The 20,211-nt window shown below is 42.5% G+C and overlaps 1 protein-coding gene across 5 annotated transcripts in view; it reads left to right on the top strand.

The window, feature by feature from the left end:
* GRIA4 (glutamate ionotropic receptor AMPA type subunit 4) overlaps positions 1 to 20,211 on the top strand; it is an 892,311-nt gene that overhangs the window by 691,544 nt on the left and 180,556 nt on the right. For all 5 annotated transcript variants that reach the window (XM_069202350.1, XM_069202351.1, XM_069202354.1 and 2 more), the window contains exons 5-6: positions 9,141 to 9,194; positions 13,367 to 13,525. In XM_069202350.1, the coding sequence (XP_069058451.1) occupies positions 9,141 to 9,194; positions 13,367 to 13,525 (213 nt within the window). The remainder of the gene's footprint in view (positions 1 to 9,140; positions 9,195 to 13,366; positions 13,526 to 20,211) is intronic.

Here is a 20,211-nt window from a genome sequence, read left to right as displayed (position 1 = left end):
GGGTGGGAGACTGTGTCAAATACTGCGGAGAGGTGCAAGAGGATGAGAGCTGCCATGTCTCCTCTGAGTCATGCATACGTCACCCATAGCAGCAATGAGGGCAGTTTTCATGCTGTGGTTGCATTTCAAACCAGAGTGAGTGGTAGTTGATGGTCATTGAGGTGCTCGGAGAGGTGCCTGTTGATGATTTCCTCTGAGACTTTGGCTGGGAATGGTAGCAGGGAGATTGGTCTGTAGATGGTGAGCATTGAAGGGTCCTCAGAGGCTTTCTTCGGCAATGGGAGGACAGTTGTGTATTTCCACATATTTGGGAAGATCACTGAAGACATGGAGGCATTCAGAATGGATGTGAGCATGGCGCTGATGGGTTGCAGTCCTCTAGAGTAGGTGTGGTGAGGGCAGGAGTCTAATGGAGCCCCTGATTGCATGAACCTCATGGTGGCAGCAGTTTCTTCTGGGCTGAAGATGGGCCATGTGGTTAGCATTGGTCCTTTGGATACGATCGGGAGGCATTTGGCGAGGTTTGTCGGGTTCGTTGTGGACTGAAGTTGCTGTAAATGGCAGCGATATTACTGCTGAAGAATTGAGAGAGATTGTTGCAGAGGTCCTGAGAAGAGGTGATCAAGTCAGAGGTGGTTGAAATCTTTCACAATGGCAAAGATTCCAATTTCTTTGCCTCTCTTTGCACTGGCATTGATATGTTTTGCCAGAGTGATGTGTTTGGTGGTCTGGGTCATTTGCTGGTACTGTCTAGGGGGAATTTAAATGTGCTCCTGTCTACCTGGCATTACTAATAATCATCTGAAACAGTTGGGAATCATCCCTTTACCAACACTTTACTATGCATATACTGTAGTGTTAGTCTTGCGCAGCCACGAGAGACCACATCAGATAGTTGTTATCAGCACACTCAGCCAGAATAGTATGAATGCAAACTAAAATCAAGTTCATGGTTTTCTTGTGTCTGAGAAGTTATAGGAATGGCTATTTTACTGGTAGTCGCTTAGAAGTAGTCCGCAGTTACAGATACCCAAAGATCACTGCTTTTTTTATATTTGAAGGAAGTGTTTTCTAAGTTAAGCTTTGGTTCAGTGTATTATTGATTTTAAGTTAAGTATAAGTAATAAGTAAGTGGTTAATAAATATACTCTTTTTGAAATGCAATTTCAATGTATTGTTTATTTGTAGCCAAATCAACCTTTAAATAAATGATATTTTTTGTGATTAACACAAATATTTTTTAATAAACCACAAGATATAGGCTTAAGAATTGTGTAAAAATGATAAGCCTATCTTCATCAGGTCTGAAGCATGAAAGGAGCAAGGGATCCAAAATGTTTTTCTTTTCTTTCTGACTCGTGGTCCCAGATAATGTGTGATACATTGCACCATGACTGGCATTTTATCGAAATAGCTATTTACATTGTGGAACTTGTAATTTTGCTTTAAGTGTCATAACTATTCATATGTATCCCAAACGTATCTCTTTCCCACACAGAACTTGTGGTATACTTCTATCTCTTTGCTGTAGCGACTCACATTAACTGCAATGAAATATTGTATTTGCCTAGAGTTGTATTATGTTAGGCATGAATAGATCGCCCAGCCGGGGTTATGACCCTTTGCATTCCGATGGCAATGCTTCGGACCTACCATAAAGGGTAGTTCAGCAAGATAAGTGGGAATCAAAGTGGATTCAGGAACTGCGCCCAGAGTTCCACCAGTGGCACTCACCTGGGGCCAGATGTAGGTAGCGTTTTTGCATGGCGCAAACTGCGAAAATCGCAGTTTGTGCCATGCAAAATGTGCATCGCGATGCACATTCCCATTTTGCGAGTCGGTACCGACTCGCAAAATGTGAATGTGACTCACAAATAGCAACGGGTGTTCCCTTCCTATTTGCGACTCGCACCGCGATGCAGAAAGCAATTCGCAGTTACCACCAGTGTCACACTGGTGGTAACCCATTCGCAAAAGGGAAGGGGTTCCCAGGGGACCCCTTCCCCTTTGTGAATGTCGCCATTAATGGTTTTTCAGAGCAGGCAGTGGTCCAATGGACCACTGCCTACTCTGAAAAACCGAAACCAAATGGTTTCGTTTTTTTTTGTATTGCAACTCGTTTTCTTTTAAGAAAAACGGGCTGCAATACAAAGAAAAAAAAACTGCTTTATTTAAAAAGCAGTCACAGACATGGAGGTCTGTTGTCTCCAGCAGGCCACCATCCCTGTGAGTGCAGGGAATCTCAATGGGGTCGCAAAATGCGACCCACCTCATTAATATTAATGATGTGGGTCTGTGCGACCCCATTGAGATTCGCAGACGGTGTCTGAGACACTGTTCTGCATCCGATTTTGCGAATCGGAAATTACGAGTCGCACCGACTCGCAATTTCCGATTCGCAAAATCGGATTTTTCTACATCTGGCCCTTAGTCTTTTCAAAATATTTGATTTATTTAGTAAATATAATTGACAACACAGTAGTAATTTGACCAGCAAAAATAGTACCAATCATCAGTAAAAGTGTGTGCTCACAGCAAATAAATTGCCTAAAGAACAATAGGGAAGTCAAACTAAAAGAACATACTCAAATAGCCAGATCACTGGATTGAGTAACTCAGCACAAGACCAAAGTGTGCTTAGTGCCCATAAAACGTGTTTCTATCACAAACTATGCCCATAAAGTAAGCTTTGCTATGCTGTTACAAATGATCGAAGAGATCTATTTTCTTGCAGGATTTTGAACAATCTGAACAGTCCATGTTTACAGAACTAATTATGACACATTTAATATCTCACATAAACAGTAACGGGAATAAAATACTTTCTCTTGCTTTCCATTCAGACACTTTTGTCTTTAAAATATAAATACCCTAAGATTTTCTTTGCAGACATTCATCAGGTTTATACAATCTTTCCACCAGAAGCAAAATAACAACTTCAAAATATATTGTATTAAATTTTTTCTTCGCACAATATTTTCGTGCGCGTTGTCAATGCTGGAAGGACGCTTTGCATGAATATAACACACTGAGGACATTTGCACTTCTGCCAAAACACCTGTTAGCCATGGAAAGGTACAACAGACAAGCATGCCAGGCAGATTCAAACCAATTCACAATATGTTTCCCATTTCACGGAAAAACAACTGAGTGTGCATTTCATTGTCATGCATTTTTAAGACAGGTACATTTGATGCCACATACAATTCTAAAAATGTATGCCATATGCATTAGTAATTTGTTTCTAATCTTTCTCGCTGCCAAATGTAGTACTGAATTTATAACATGTAAAGTGAAAATGAAAGTACAGCAATGGCACATAAAAAACAAGGCCGAGGCCTAGGAAGAGTTGCACAACCACTCTTCCAGCATTGGACAGTTTTGCGTTGCACCTGCTGTCCTTTTTTATGGTAAATCAATGAACACATTGATTTCCATAGCTTAACAACACACAAGTTCCTATGTAAAACCTTAGTAAACAATGCCCTAAGAATGCATGAGCTACTCTTGCCATGCATATGGTAGCTTGAGGTGTTTAAGTAAGTGAAATATGATGAAATAAAGCAAAGTACATAACCACAAAAACACCTGCCATTGTTAAATGTTGCTGTCTTCTAGGTCTGTGCATCATGCTGCTGTAGTCACCTTTCTAAGTCACTTGGGCGCTTACTGTAATTGTTTTGTGGCCTTGGTGGCTGACAGTTTGTAGTCCTGTATCTCTCAACAACTGATCTGGCTTTGGAATTCTAATAACGCCCCAAAGCTGTCATCTCCAAGGGCCAAGCCATACAATGGAGAATGCCCCAGTCACATCGCTGAAAATGTGTTATCTCCACCTCCCTAGAGGTGGCAAGCTGCAGCACCGCATAAGTGCTACATTATTAATTGCACCTGCCCCTTGGAAAGGAAGCACCTGAAGTCGCTGAGCGGAGACCCTCAGGTGAAAGTGTAATAAGCTTCAATACTGTATGTCACCCTGGAAGTGTATGTTGTTGATGCAGTGCTTTAAATGAGAGATGGCAGCGCAACTCTTATGCACTATTTGTGGTTTTCTGTAAACGTGTAAATATATGGGATTTCGTGAAAACAATTGGTATGCCTATGTGTAAGCACCAAGGGGCTGTCCTTTTTGAATTGGAATAACATGACAAATGAATAAATAAAGCAATATTTTAAAAAAGAAAACGTGTGATTAGCTCTGATCAGACCACTGCAACAGAGGAAAAAGTGGCTGCCCCTCCACCTTCAGAGATGCAGTCAACTAATTGCTGATGAATGTAACCTATCAGTATGTCAATGATACTGTAGGGAATTATTTATTTCTGTGTTTTATCTAAATCTTATGATTTTTGGACAACTGGGCCCATATTATAGTCAGGACGCACTCTCCCTGTTTGTGTCAAGAAGCGCCTTTAAATGAGTGCACTGGGTGCAAACAGGGATGGTGTGCCCTACTGCAAATAATGCATTGCCCTCAGGCTCCTGAGAACTCGAGCTGCACTGGGGCGACAGCCCATTCAGTAAAACAGACCAACTGAGCAGCCACTCTGTCTTTCTGGGTGAAGGGACAGAGATCCCCCTGGAGGTGGATGCAATGATGGAGTGTACCCTGCCTGCAGAGGGATATCTTGGGGCCCATTCAGTGCTTAATTTGTGCTTGTTGGTTCTGGTGCTGAGCACAACACTTATTTCTGAGGGCCGGCGCTTAGTTTTCGGTCTTAAGCATTTACTGCGAGCAAAAGACACGTGGGAAAGACGGAGGAAGAGAAAAATGAAAAAGCGTCAGAAAGGAGAAAAGCAGGAAGCTGCAAGAGTGAGCTGAAGGGGCAGGGAGTGACTGTAAATGGATTGAAGAGGCGCGAGGTGGCTTCAGGATTACGCTGCCTCAGTATCATGTGCTTGCACTTTTAACTGAAGCAGCGGCGTGTTTAAGAGGAGGGCTTTGAGCACCTGCACCTTTTTATTTACAAATTAAGCACTGGGCCCATGGGACCCCGTTTTATCCCTTCGAGAGGGCTGCCCTCACGGAGCACACTCTTTTGTGGAGTACTGTCAGTGTACCTCCTAAAGTCTTATTTACTCTGCACCCATGCCCAGAATAGGTTGCGAGCGCAGAGGCAAAGTGATTCCTTCATTTGCATTGGGCCATGCCCCACTGCAAATGAGGGAATGTCTTCTTAACAAAGCGCTGCCGCTACATCTGCACCAGCACTATCAATGCTACAGAAGGGGCCACACTAGCATTTGCAGCCGCTTCTGTAAAATCATGGTGCTTGGATGGGGTGGAGTGCATGCAGCAGCTGCATATGCCTGTTGTGCACAGTGCATAATACGGCCCGTGGAGTTTTGACCTCTCAGCAGCTGACTGTTAACAGTTCCAACTGCAGGTGACCTTCCAACAACATGAAATAGATTTTGTATTTAAATTGGCATCTGTAAATTTACAGAGACATTTACTTCATGTGCAAAAACTGCAACATGGTCTGAATCAAAGCCATGTAGTAGCATACAATAGGCCACTTTTTAAAAATATAACTAAAACCATTTTTGTATTTAAAATGACAGATTTATTACTCTGTAGGGCAGTCTAATGGTGCATTCAAAAATTAAATTGTTTTTAGGAGGAGTTGGTTGAGGGACAGAGAAAACGAAGAAAGGTTCATAGCTGTTACTACGTAAAACTGCAGCACAAAGCGTAATTTTTTGCAGCATAGCAGAAACTCATTCACGGAGCAGTACAAGGCAGAAAATCTGTGCCAAAATTAGCTTGATTTCATATGGTATTTTTTCCATTCACAGCTGAGATTACCTGTACAAACTGCTGAATAATACTTAGCAGGGAAGTTGAAGAAATTCATTTTTATTTGTAAAAGGTCTGTAGAGGGGAGTCTTTAGATTTACCTTGAGTTTCTGGCACTAATGGCTGCTCAAGGGAATAAGGAACCTAGCCTCTTTCTGTCGCCCAAGGAGCCCAGGACCTGATTCTGATGTCTGCTGGCTTTATGGAACTTATATCCTAAGTTCAGAGAGTGTGGAAGAGCAATAAGTCAGAGGGTATTGATAAGCCTTAAATAAACCAGAAAGTAATTGTTAGCTGGACATTGGCTGTAGACCTGAATGGGAGTGGTAGGAGGGCGTTTCCCCTCGTAAACCAATGGCCACCTGTCTAAGACAACTTCACTGAATGTTCTAGGACTTTTGGAACACCAGAGGAAAACTTACATAACTATGCTTGTACTTCTCTAATTAATCAGTGCAACTAGAAATCATGGAGTTGTGTCTGAAGCATAGGATCTGGTTAATTGTGTCAGGTGTTTTTTTAAACAATAGCAAAAACAACAGATGATGGACGGAATGCAGAGCAAATCAAACATTCACCCCCAGTCACAGATCTGGGTTTAATCCATCAGTTTTTTTGCTTGCCATGCCATAACAGTCTGGACCCAGCCATATGCAAATCAGTCTTGACCCTGTTCCCTCATGGGAACAGTCCAGCCCGAACTGCCAGGCCAGGTCCTCCCTGGACCAGAAAAAAGCATCCTGGGACCGGTTTTAGGGTATCACCCTTCATCAGCCAGGCTAGCTTGAATCTGGTGGCATAGCAAGCACGGGACCAACGTCTGGGCATACCCTTCCCACTTGGGGCAACAAAAGCAAAAACAACAGATGATGGATGGAATGCAGAGCAAATCAAACATTCACCCCCAGTCACAGATCTGGGTTTAATCCATCAGTTTTATTGCTTGCCATGCCATACCAGTTTGGACCTAGCCCTATGCAAATCTGTCTCGACCCTGTTCCCTCATGGGAACAGTCCACCCCGAACTGCCAGGCCAGGTCCTCCCTGAACCTGATAAAAGCACCCTGGGACCGGTTTCAGGGCATCACCCTTCATCAGCCAGGCTAGCTTGAATCTGGTGGCATAGCAAGCACAGGACCCACGTCTGGGCATACCGTTCCCACTTGGGGCGACAAAAGCAAAAACAACAGATGATGGACAGAATGCAGAGCAAAATCATCTGTGGCGTACCGCAGGGATCATCCCCCATCTCGACCCTCTTTAACTTCTACATGGCTCCGCTCGCAAACATCGCCCGATCTCACAACCTCAACATCATCTCATACGCCGATGACACCCAGCTGATCCTCTCCCTCACCAAGGAACCCCCCATTGCCAAAACTAACCTCCTCGAAGGAATGAAGGACATTGCTGAATAGATGAAGAACAGCTGCCTGAAACTGAATTCTGACAAAACTGAGGTCCTCATCCTCGGCTCCACCCCTTCCGCATGGGACGACTCCTGCTGGACTGCCACACTGGGAACCGCACCGACACCTACCGACCACACATGCAACCTGGGATTCATCCTGGACTCATCACTATCAATGACCCAGCAAGTCAACGCCATCTCATCCTTCTGCTTCAACATCCTCTGCATGATTTGGAATATCTACAAAAGGACGGTCACGTAAGCACTCGTAAGCAGCAAAGTGGACAATGGCAATGCCCTCTACGCAGGAACCACGGCCAAGCTCCAGAAAAGACTGCAACGGATACAGAACGCCTCCGCACGCATCATTCTGGACATCCCCGTCACTGCCACATCACAGCCCACCTGAGAGACCTATAGTGGCTCCCCGTCAACAAGAGAATCATGTTCAAACTCTTCACCCACGCTCACAAGGCACTGCACAACACATGACCAGAATACCTCCACAGATGGTTGTCCTTCTACACCCCGACCTGGCAGCTTTGCTTCACCGACCTTGCCCTCGCCACCATCCCACGCATCCACAGAACGACCGCCAGTGGCAGATCGTTCTCCCACCTCGCCGCCAAGACATGGAACACTCTTTCCAGCCACCTGCGACAGACACAGGACCTACTTACCTTCAGGAGACACCTCAAGACATGGCGGTTCGAGCAGTAGCAGACCCCCCCATCAGCGCCTTGAGACCCTCACGGGTGAGTAGTGCGCTTTACAAATGCTCTGATTGATTGATTGATTGATTGATTGAAGAAGTGGGCAACTGACTTAAAGGACAAAAACATTTCTAAAGCTAATTCTGTTCAACAAATTCTCTGGGGTGGCGAATTGCCTCATTTCAGTGCCAAAATACAATGCACTGCTGCCATATGCCCCCCTAAGCAGCCAGCTCTTACTGCCTAGTTAAACTCTCAGTTATTAAATATTTGTTCCAAATACCACTCTATTTAATTCTTCTGATATCCAATTGCTCCTAAATCTGGTTTACCTAACTTTGTTGTTTTTAACAAAATTGCTGTAGATTATTCAACTGTCCTTTTGTTTTGGTGTTGGGGTCAGTTTGGAAATGTCTCAATAATCAGGAACTAGATTGTTTTGACTTTTTGGGAGCTGATAACTTACAAACATATTGCAACGGGGATTTATTTGTGACCCTCCACTTACTGCATTAATAGTACAAGCTGTTGTGATATAGTCAAGGTTGTATTTAGCCAATCCTAGAAACAACATGTTTCAGACATCCCTATTGAAAGCTGTGTAAGTGTGTATGGTAAATGCAGATATTCACCAAATATATGTTTACACCTACTCAAGTTTTCAGACATTAAATGGTGATATGTTTCATGTTTTTATTTATATGTGCAAATGTACATTTGTAGTCAAACTTTAATACTACATTATAAAATTCTTGTAGCACTCAGCTACATTTCCAGGTTTGCAGGCTTTCGAAGGGTATGTTATTCATCCTCAATATATTGTGACAATTCTATGAGAAAAGGAAATTGCAATGTACTGTAACAGTTTCTAGTATAACTTAGTTGACAGCATGTAATGATTGTGTCCATTGATGTAAGGCAAAATACAGCTCCCTGTAAAATTATGGAGCACCCCAGGACTAGCCACCTTACACAAAGGCCTTGGGCCTAATGGTGATGGATGGGGGGGGGCGGGGGTAGTGGCATCCATGTTGACACTTGCAAAATTATAATATGCTGTACACTGCACCTACAAATGTAACCAATAAACAGGTTATAACATTTTATATAAATGCTACAGTAACATTGACAGACACTATACTACCACAGGATACTAGGATGTAAAACGTGTGCTTTTATATCTAAAATTGAAATACCTATGTTTCTTCTTACACAGATTGTAAGTGTTGGGAAGCATGTGAAAGGATACCATTATATTATTGCAAACTTGGTAGGTATGGTTTATTTCATTACTTGATTGAAAACATGGTTAACAAAGCAATGTGTTTTATCTTTAAGCTTGATGACCACGTTTAAAATTAATATGTGATTTCCAGCCAAAGATTTATATGAAAGAACTTTGTTTGGTGGCACCCATTTATGGTACTACTCTGTCACTGCCACTATCATTGTACCGTTCAACAGCATGTCAGTTCTAAAATGTTGTCTACAAGAGCTTTTTGAAGTAGAGGTGGTTAGTACTGCTCTCAGTTGTGGGCTCTGGCCTTTCCAAATAGTAAAGCCCTGAACATCCAATGATGTGATTCAGTGTTTCTGTTATTTGACAATCCATTGCAGAATAATCCATGGGTTGCCTAAACAATGTTCCACACTAGCATAGATTTTATGATTAGGCATCCTCGCCGTGCACAGTGATGTTATCAATTATGTCATTTATGATTCCATCAGTGATGTTATCAATGATGTCATCGAACATATCATGTGTGATAAAGTAAGATATTGAATCTGACTATAATTTCACTTTACCCTTTGTTTTTCAGGAAATTTCTAGTATTTGTTTTGGTAAAGTAAGATTTTATTACCATACGTAACTATGCCAACAACCGCAGCGCACGGCCTTTGGTGGCCACGCCCTGCGCCCACCTCTGACATGCTGGCAACATTTCTCCATGCACGGCATAACCACAATATTTCCCTTCATGATGTGGCTAACTTTAATTTCTCAAAAATTCCAGAACTGATTTACACCAAATCACAAAAAACATGCTTTCTGGGTAAAGAACTTGCTCTCTACAAATTTGGTGTAACTCTGTTGAGCCGTTTTGGCAATAGCTCTGTTCAAAAATATCTATGGAAATTGCATGGGGAAACTGCGTTTGTGACCCATCCTTTTTCTTAGCCCCTTTGATGGATCACCCCAAAACCTTCCAGGAAGGAGCTGAGATGGATGACCCTTATTTTTTGGAAACTTTTGTGAAGATTCATCAAACAGTGCCAAAGGTATTAGCAAACCAAAAAATCCATATTCTATGTTAACTAGGACCTAATTGTAACTGCACAATGGCGAAGGAATTCCCTGTCACTGGTAGGGCCTATCGCCATGGTTTTCATGGCGTTATGAACACCACAAAACCCATGGCGGTAGGCAGGGTCATAATGCCACTGGTGGGACAGTAGCAGCCACCGGGTTGGAGATTGTTATTTCCAGCCCGGCGGCTGCTACTCCCATGGCAGTCGGTGTGGTACATTGGCAGGTTGGCTTCAGCATAGCAGACAGTGAAACTCGCGACGGGTGCAACTGCACCCGTCGCACCCCTGCATCACCGCCGGCTCCATTCGGAGCCGGCCTCTGTGTTGCAGGGCCTTTCCCGCTGGGCCGGCGGGCGCTTCCTTGGCGGGCGCCCGCCGGCCCAGCGGGAAAGTCAGAATGGCCTCCGCGTTCTTCTGACCGCGGAGCGGCCATTTGGCGGTTCCCGCCAGGCGGGCGGCGTCCGCCGCCCGCCCAGGTCAGAATGACCCCCATATTCTCTTTTTTGGATCAGAAAATTTACCAGAGGGGCACAGTTGAAAGCTGTAGCCAGACAGAGCTCCATGGGAATGGATGCAATTACTGTGAGCTCCTGAGGAACCAGATTTCAATAAGGTGGAACAAAACTGATTTTCTTGTCTGCCTTTGTGCACTCTTAGTAGGAAAACTTTAGCAGTTTCTCCCATTTTTCTCCAACTGCTGGGAAAGTTAATTATGGTAACTCCTGCAGCCCCTAGTTCCTCAGGGGTCTTTCAGTCACCAAGGGACATATTTATAGTCCTCTAGCGCCACCTTGTGCCACATTAGTGTCATTATTTTTTACGTTAACGTGGCCCAACAAGGCCAAATCCCTGTGTCGTATTTACAGAGTGGTGCAATGCATGCATTGCGCTACTCTGTAACCCTTTGCGCTACATAATGGCATATTGTATGTAAAGGGGGCGTTCCCCCATGAGCGGGGCAGAAAAAATGCTGCAAGGAAATCTATGAGATTTACTTTCGTCATTTTGTATGGCACTTTTAACGCCTGCTCAGAGCAGGCATTAAAAGGGGGCTTCCATTATTTTTAATGGGCCCCTATGTACTCTGCAGGAGTAGCACACATATTTTGACGTTAGTCCTGCAGAGTACATCAATAGCGTCATTAAAAATGATGCTATTGCTCCACACCCTGCACCATGGTGCGCCGTATTTTAAATTCGGCACACACATGGTGGCGGCAGGGGGGGACCTAAGGGGCACAGGGAAAGTGGCGCTGCCACAGTACAACGCCACTTTCCATAAATCTGCCCCCAAGTATCTCACCAGCCACGGCTCCTGCAGGATCAGTTCCTCAGTCATCACCTGGGCCCTCCAAGAGTCAGTAATGTTTCCTCTTTTGTGTCCCTGGAGCATGCAAACAGGAGGTCAACCACTTGACACTTGCAGAGCAGTTTCGGTGCCTCAGCAGGTGTCAGGAGCCCTTGAGTTCTTTTCTTCCAGTAGAGCCTTCATTCTTCAGGTGTTGTCCGGGATTGTTCTGAGGAGGTGTGACGAAGTTCCATGTATATCTTGTGCACTAGCCACTAAATCTGATTTTTTTCTACCCATCCTTGTCTTCTCTTCTACTTTATGCCCACTTCTTTTTGCAGGGCTTCCTCTTTGCTTTACCATAAAAATTCCCACAATCCTAAATCTAAGATGCTACCTCCAGATAGGACTCTATCTCTCCCTTAGCCACATCCCTAGTTAGATGAAGTGTCCTTTTGTCTGTAAGGGTCAAAAACTGTCTCTCCCCCCGCTGGGGTCTGAGCCAGAAAGTCTGTTAGGGCCCTGGGACTGAATGGGAGCTGATCGTGTCAGCCCCGTTTGGAATCATCAAGTCAAAGTTAAATCCCATAAGGCTAATATCTATTGAATACTAGATCTTGACAGCACCCCTGCCTGCCTTGGCCTAGAGTCCAAGCCGTTTTCCTCTGGGTTGTTTACTGTCAGCTATGAATGTGTATTAGGCATCTAGGATGAGTTGTGAGGCAGAGTTGATTCTAAACCAAGTCTGTCTCAGTCAACACATAGTACACTTTTATAAATTTACTTTTCCATTGTCAAAATCTAATTTTACTGTTAAATTAGATTTTTGAAACTAAGGGGATAATAACTGTGAATCATTTTTCTAACATTTGCCAAAGCAGCGATGAGAAACAAAGCTTTTAATCCCATCTAGCATAACCACACAGAAAAAAACAGCCTTGCAATATTTATTCATTGTGAAGGCATACTCTTCCCAATGTGTAATATGTCTTTTTGTATACATTGAGCACCCAATCCTGTGGGCTAGCAAGGCACACATTAGGGGTTAATTATCTAAAATATAAAAATTGATTTTTGTATATCACAAAGTAACTTTTCCCCACCAGGTGTCACAGTAGTGCTTTTTAACCATAGCCCAGCCAGAGCATAAGAATGCACCTGTCAGCTATATACTTTAGTCATATAGGTGGGTGGTGTAAATACACACTGCAGCCCACATATGATAATTAACTGCCTTACATTGGTGCATTTTCTGCATCATCTAATCTGGCCTTATTGGAAAATTATGTAGTCCAATTTTAACAGCACCATTTTAGGAGGCAACTACATACTCTGTGGCCCTGAATAGCGGTGTCACAGAGAAAGTCCTAATAGCAGCAAAACTATGGCCCAGAAAAAGACAAAAAACTCAGGGTGACCATGCACATAAAGGTAATCTGGTGTTTACAATTTGATGCATGTACTATTTGGGCCCAGTTACGAGTTTTTCACTATATATAAGGGAATAACATGCTTTCTAATGATTGTAAACAGTAGATGTGTGTTATTTGCCCCTTCAATTTATGCCGGATTTCACCTGGCACAAACCACTGGAGTAAAACACCTGTGATGTATGCCACCGCTTTAATCCTATTTTAGATGTCAGCCAGGAATTAGCGCCCATAGCTACATTATTGGGCCATCAGGATCCGGCGCTCTAGGGATGTTTTAATAGCGGAGATTGTCAGTTATCTAGTGTTACAGGTAAGAAACTGCTTCTTGTAAACAGTTTGCTGATGCACGCTCTGCTGGCGAATCTGACGGCATATGACTTAAAACGTCAAAGTGTAACATTTATTTTATAGGGATTCAAGGATATTTCTCTTGAAAGGTTTATGCATGGAGGAGCCAACGTAACAGGATTCCAGTTAGTAAATTTCAACACTCCAATTGTCACTAGACTTATGCAGCGCTGGAAAAAGCTCGACCAAAGGGAGTACCCAGGATCTGAGAGCCCTCCCAAGGTATTTACTGAATTGTGCATGCTCACGTTATGGACACGTTGTATAAATCGCTTTGACAGAAAGTATGAAAGCAAAACAATATTTCAATAATAGATCTGTATTCAAAATGTATTGTGATCTCATTTAAAGCTCCCTGGGTGGAAGCCCTGATATAGTTTCCCTGCTAAGTCTGCCATGCATGTCACGGTGGACCTGGGCAGGTAAAATCTTCAAAGGCCGCATTTGTAGGTTAAAAAACCCCTATTAAGAATATTTTGTATTGTGTTTTTTTTAAAGAAATAAACTCCCTTTTTGGAGTTTGTTTCTGACAAACAAGAAGGAATGAGAAGCGGGCTGCTAGAACATTGGGCCCCTTCTGGCACACATTTCTAACTAAAGTGCTGTGTTGGCAGGAGAATGTTCCACAAAAATGAACGGCCAGAGTGTTTGTTCTTTCTAAACACGATGCGTTTTCTGCCAGGTAGTGGGAGGTGGCGGGTGGGGATTCTTTAAAGACTTGGGCCTGTTGTGCATTTATTGAACAGTAATGATTGGACGGAATTTCTGAAATTTTAGAATCTCACAAAAATCCCTAGAAGACCTGTGCCACCTTAGTTTCCCAGGAGTACTCACCTGAAGAAATGTTTCCACTTTTTGGAATGTAACAGGTTTCTTAATGGAGATATGAGACTCAAAATGTATTTGCGTTTAACTTTTAAATTGCTAAACTTTCTAACTTGCTAAAACGTGGGGTGGTGTTCCCTCGTAATTCCCTCCCTATACCAGCTTTACTCATGCCCCTGACAGCATAGTTCCACTCTAGGGTGGCAATCTAGCTGCACATATTCAGTGAGTGGCCAGAAAGTTAAGAGTAGATTTCCTCACAAAGAAATTCCCCTAAGTCGAATGTATTGATTTTCCATGTGTTACAATTCCATTTGTGAGAGCGAAATACCAGAATTTCCAAGAATGTGAATCAGGATAGGTTTTTCCCACCTCACTGATGAACTTATTTGGGCATCCAGGGAAAGCTTAGGTGTGCGAATATATTTGTGAATTGGGTCCTAAGCCCGATTGGGAGTTTGACGGTAAAAAAAAAACATTCTGGAGAAAGGGGGAAACATGGAGGAGTATATAGTTGGAAAGTCTGCCTTTGAACTATCCTTTTAATTAAGCATTTCCTCCTCAAATTCCTGGATTTCCTGTTACCATCCAATTTGAAAATATGACCTCAGCTTTAACATTTACATACTTTACTAAATGTGCCCATTGTAAACCCTACCACGATTAATTCTGCTACAATATATGAAATAGATTTACAAATTGTTCCAGCATACATTTCACAGCACATTTCCTGTTTTCCCTTTTTTTCCAACTTCGTGGCAACAGGAATATCAGCAATTCCATTGCTCTTGTTGTTTTTTTATTACCATTACTCGGTTTTCCCACTTTTGTGCACATCATCCCTCATTGTATTGTATCTTTGTTCAAAGTCTAAACCAATGTTGTTTAACTTAGCAAGATTTCTCTGTAGGCCAAGCTGAGCAATTAGCTTTTCTGATCTTGCATGTTGTTCGATATTTTCACCTCTGTGCCAATCAATTATATTGTCTCATATCTCCATGCTCTGCAAAATGGAATGGGATGATATAAGTGTTTGTCTTATACTTGAAAGAGCAGTGTGCCCCTGTATATTTAATTCACAGTGTGCAGCAGTTATTGACTCGTTGCTGCATGCTATGCGATTTAAACACTATTTTCTGGTATGTATTACTGCTTCCTAAAAATGAAGTCTTCTCTTCCTCTAAAATGGACATTCCTATAGTTTTCGCAAGAGTTACTCAAGAGAATAATTGTCATGTTTTAAATACACGATTTAGTCCATGATCCTTTTATACATCTGTTGTTCCATGGCAATAGTTGCAATAGGAACCAAACAGACATTACAACATGTTCTGAAGCATTGTCTCTGTGCATTGCTGATTACAATGGGGTACCTAATGGTATTGGTACTTAAATGTAAAGTTTATAAGTATCTTAGCACGCTGCACTACTTTACAAATAGTGTTTTGACAACTTCTGCATTAGAGGGAGCCCACTGCTATTACCCTACTATTAGACCACTTGTTCAAATATTACAGCTACAATACAACATCCTGTGCCCTGTTTTACACAACTGAACACTGAATTTAATAATAGAAGAGACCTCCTAGTTTATTGCTTAGAGCATGATTACAGGTAGCATTTTAAAAATATGACAAAAAAGTTTAAAAAAAGCCTCTAAATGTTCTATACATCAGGAAAACAAATAGTTAACTTCTCTGCATTTACATCCAACCAGGTCATTTTTTAAAGAGTTGTGCTGACAGTGGACGGTGCAAAACATTAATTACCAAGAAAGTTAAGCACTGAGGCACACATGAACATCTCCAAACAGAGACCTATCCAAGCATCATAATAATAATGCAGGAGTTCTCTTTAGCGTGTTTACACATGCAGGACTTCCTGACATACTCCCCGCACTCAAACCACCAAATATAAGGTCAACTTTCTTCAATACACTTATCATTATCTCTCTCTCAGGAGAATCACTCACATCTCTCTTAAACATTTGTCAGCACATCCTTTCCTTCTCTAAAGTACTCAAATATGGGGCATTACTCAGGTTACTAAAAAAAGAAAATGATAATCCCAATGACCTGGAATTACGGACCCACAATTCACTTAAAAATCCACACACATATTAATGTTCTCAAAATGTTGATTGAAAACAGCAATCTCGTATGTGACACCAGAATTCGGTTATGCTTATTGAATATAATTTGAAAATAAGGGGATGAGAGGTTAACATTTTAAAATGTATCAGTAAAATGAGAAAATAGATGTATCTTACATATGTGCCTGGCAGCAGAAGGCAATTCTGGAAAGTGTATGACCTCCTTCTTCACCTGTCCCATCACCAGTGGGCAGTTAGGGGCAGTATGTCATATATTGACTGTGAGATAAAACATGAATCACTACAGCACACATTTCCATTGTCTGCGTTCTTAAGTTCCTGGGAGTGTAGGGTTAGGGGACTTGACCAAAGAGGGTTTTTTACAAACCTAAAGACGTATTGCTTCAATATGGTATTGTCAGCAGGGCTTATCCTACCTAGGCCAGCCAACACTCTAAGACTTAAAGACATAGGCTTGCATATCACCAGTATAAAAGTAGGCATTAGGCACATAAGGGACATCTAGGGATTTGTTTAGTGGCACCCTCACATGAAACATATCATGAATCTATTTATTGCCATGCTGGACACATTTACACTCACACTGGTACAAGCCTCTAAAACAAAAACCAATTAAGCTGTCAGGAATTCTGCCTGAGTCTCTACTAAACTAAGAGTTTGTTGCCAGGTACATGAGCCTCCCCATTGATGCTCGAAACCAGCGGAGTCTCTGGCTTGCTGTGCTATCTGCAAAACTGTATTTGGATTCTTCCTCCAAAGACTGAACAGCCTGGTTGCGGAATAATCCTGAGGATAGCGGAGTTTGCTGCCTGCTGACAAGCCTTCCCACTGCCTGTCCTGGTGTACATTTTGAAGGGCTTAAATGAATTGTGGCCAGCAGTCTTTGGAAACAAATGTCATAGGGGGAGATTCCAAACTTGGCGGGCGGCGGTAGCCGCCTACCAGGCGGGAACTGCCAAGCGGCCGCCATGCGGCCAAAATAACGCTGCCCCTATTCCAACATGGCCCAGCGGGAATGAGGCTGCAACACAGGAGCCGGCTCCTAATGGAGCCGGCGGTGTTGCGGCTGTGCGACAGGTGCAGTTGCACCCGTTGCGCTTTTCACTGTCTGCCATGCAGCCATGCATGCCCTGTTAGGGGGCCCCTGCACTGCCCATGCCAGTGGCAGGGGCCCCAAGACACCCCTTACCGCCAGCCTCTTCCTGGTGGTGAAAACCGCCAGAAACAGGCTGGCGGTAAGGGGGTCATAATCCCCAGGGCAGCGCTGCAAGCAGCGCTGCCCTGGTGGATTATATCCGCCGGGGCAGAAATGGCGGGAAACCGCCAGCCCCGGTGGTCCGACCGCGGCTTTACCGCCGCGGTCAGAATGGGACACGAAAACACTGCCAGCCTGTTGGCGGTGCTTTGGTCTTTTTCACCCTGATGACCCCCATAATCTTGATGTCAGCTGCCACGTAGGTAAACAGTTGCCACTGGAGGTATCATCTGATATATATTTTGTAGCACGGCCTGAGCTTCAAGTCAGACCTTCATGTAAAGAAATGTTCTTAAAATAGCATATTTTTTATCTGAAAAGATAAAGCATAAAATGACTGAAAAAATAACAAGATTGTTAAAGGGTTCAAAAGTTATTGGAGCAAGTCTAACCATTACATTTCATGCAAGGCAAAAAGATATTTCAGTGTTGATCCCGGGGATTAGTTCCTTTGAACAAATTACAGAGTCCCTCATGTAGGACCCATAGGCAATTTGGAAGGTAGAAAGTGAGAATGACACTTTGTCAGACTGATTTGGGGATTTGTTCAACTGAATTTGGGAGTATGGCCAGAGTCAGAGAATTTACTTCCACAATGTAACACTTTTCTGAAAGTTGATTGCACTCAGGAGGAGGAAACAAGAGTCAGTATCAAGTGAAGTAACCCTGGTAATCAATTAACAAGGCTCGAGATGCATAATTGTACAGGTCGCAAATTGTGACCAGTATTTTTACAACCTGTACTGAATTTTGCAAACCATTTTATGTACTAATAAGTCAGTTCATAATATTCTGAATTGGAGTGGGTCGCAATTTGACCGACCTAATTAATATTCATTGGTTAGGTCTCAAATTGTGACTAACTCCAATTGGTTACAATTGCAGGGCTGGTGGCCTGCAAGGGTCAGCAGACCTTATGATTGTGATTGCATCTAAATAAAGAAAACTGGACTGCCTTAATAAAAACAGAATTTGGCAGCAGTCCCAATCACTACTGTCTATTCCCCAGAATGTTTATTAACAATTCACAGACTGAAGGGGGGGGGTGAAAGTAAACACCTTCTCTTTTGCATATGAATTACCACCCTAACCTGTCGATTCTGTAATTTTCAATGGTTTGCGCCAGGAATTACAGTTGTAAACTATTAATAAATAGGGTATAGACTTGGTATTTTGAAGGTACAACCAAAACAACCCTCTATCCAGTGACAGTCCAATTTTAGGAGTTGGTAAATCTTTGTTGACTCCTAAAATAGGATTGGGTCATAGGAAACCTCTTTTTTTTTGCAGTCACAAACTCCGATTTGGAATGTTTGTGACCGTAAAGAAGGTTAGTACATCTGGCCAAAACTTTGCATGGATGAAAAAGCAATAAGTGGGACAAGGAGGATTTTATATCAGAAGAAATTCCACCTTTATCAGAATCTCCTATTCTTAAAATGCAAAGTTGGATGTTTTAACACACAAAAAAGTGAAATGTTTCCCTCACCAAAGTCCCAATCCCCACAAAATGGCAATGTCAAGGTAAAAGTTGGCTTCTCTATTCAGTGAACCTTGCACCCCATGCATTCCATTCCTAGGAAACAGTCTCTGCCATAGGTTTCAGTCTATCTACAGCAATCCAGCACTCTTCTCACAACTGACAGTAGGTCTCCAGAGTGCTCCCAAAACACCACTAGTTACTTACTTTTCAAGTGAGGGTAAAACATATTTTGTGTCAAATCCTTCCAGTCCAGACACAAAAAGCTCAGGAAGTGGATTCCACTGTAGGTTACAGGCTGTCCACAGTATGCCCAAAGTCTTTTCAGGATGCCTCCCACAAAGAGCTTGACAAGACAAGTCCTTCAGGAACCCTGGGCTTCGTTGAGGGTCTTTCTCATCTAGCTTGCAGTTGCAGATACTGGAGCAGGGATTCTCAAATTTCAAATGTCTGGTCTAATCATCATACAGACCCCACCATCGGTCATATGGACCTTTGTTAGTCGAAGAAGGGACTGATTTACATTTACATTAATTTCCACATACAGTGAACAACAATTGATACTTCACATGAAAAAACAAAGAGAAGATGAATCAGTTAAAAGGGACTTATTAGAGTAATCATTAGTCCATTATGTTTACAGATTTAAATACTCTAAAAGTTTAAATTTCAAAATAACGTAAATTAGAACATTAGTAAGAATTACAACAGAATGCGCAATATGCAACGTGTGCTCAATCAGTCAATACATTTCTAAAGTGCATGGCCACTCAAAAAGAGTTTACCACCGTTGAAGGGTAAAAAGAGACAATAATAGCCTAAAAGAGTAAGGTTTTTAACAATCTATAGAAATCCAAAAGAGAGGTACAAGTTTGGATTTTTCCAGATTTTTCCAGGAAAGAGTTCCATAATATATATGTTTATAAAAGTTAAGAACTGATTTCCAGAGTGAAGGGAATGCTCAGGAGGATACCAATACACCAATGCTCTGATGTAAGAAGCGCCACCACCATACAAAACCCTTTGCATGAAGCACAAAGGTTTGAAATGGATGTGTTTCTCTACAGAGAGCGAAACTGGGCGGTGACTGAGAAATGGAGGGTGACATGACTGAGCAATTGTGCCACTGAATTTTGTAAAATCTGAAGTCCCTTTAATGTTTTTTTCAGGGCACCAAGATAAAGCATGTTGCCATAGCCTAACCTGGATATAATCAAAGTATGAACCACCATTTT

Source organism: Pleurodeles waltl, chromosome 8 (assembly GCF_031143425.1).
Source record: "Pleurodeles waltl isolate 20211129_DDA chromosome 8, aPleWal1.hap1.20221129, whole genome shotgun sequence".
NCBI lineage: Eukaryota > Metazoa > Chordata > Amphibia > Caudata > Salamandridae > Pleurodeles > Pleurodeles waltl.
Note: the sequence above shows the minus strand (reverse complement) of the source record. Positions and strands in the feature narration are given on the sequence as shown.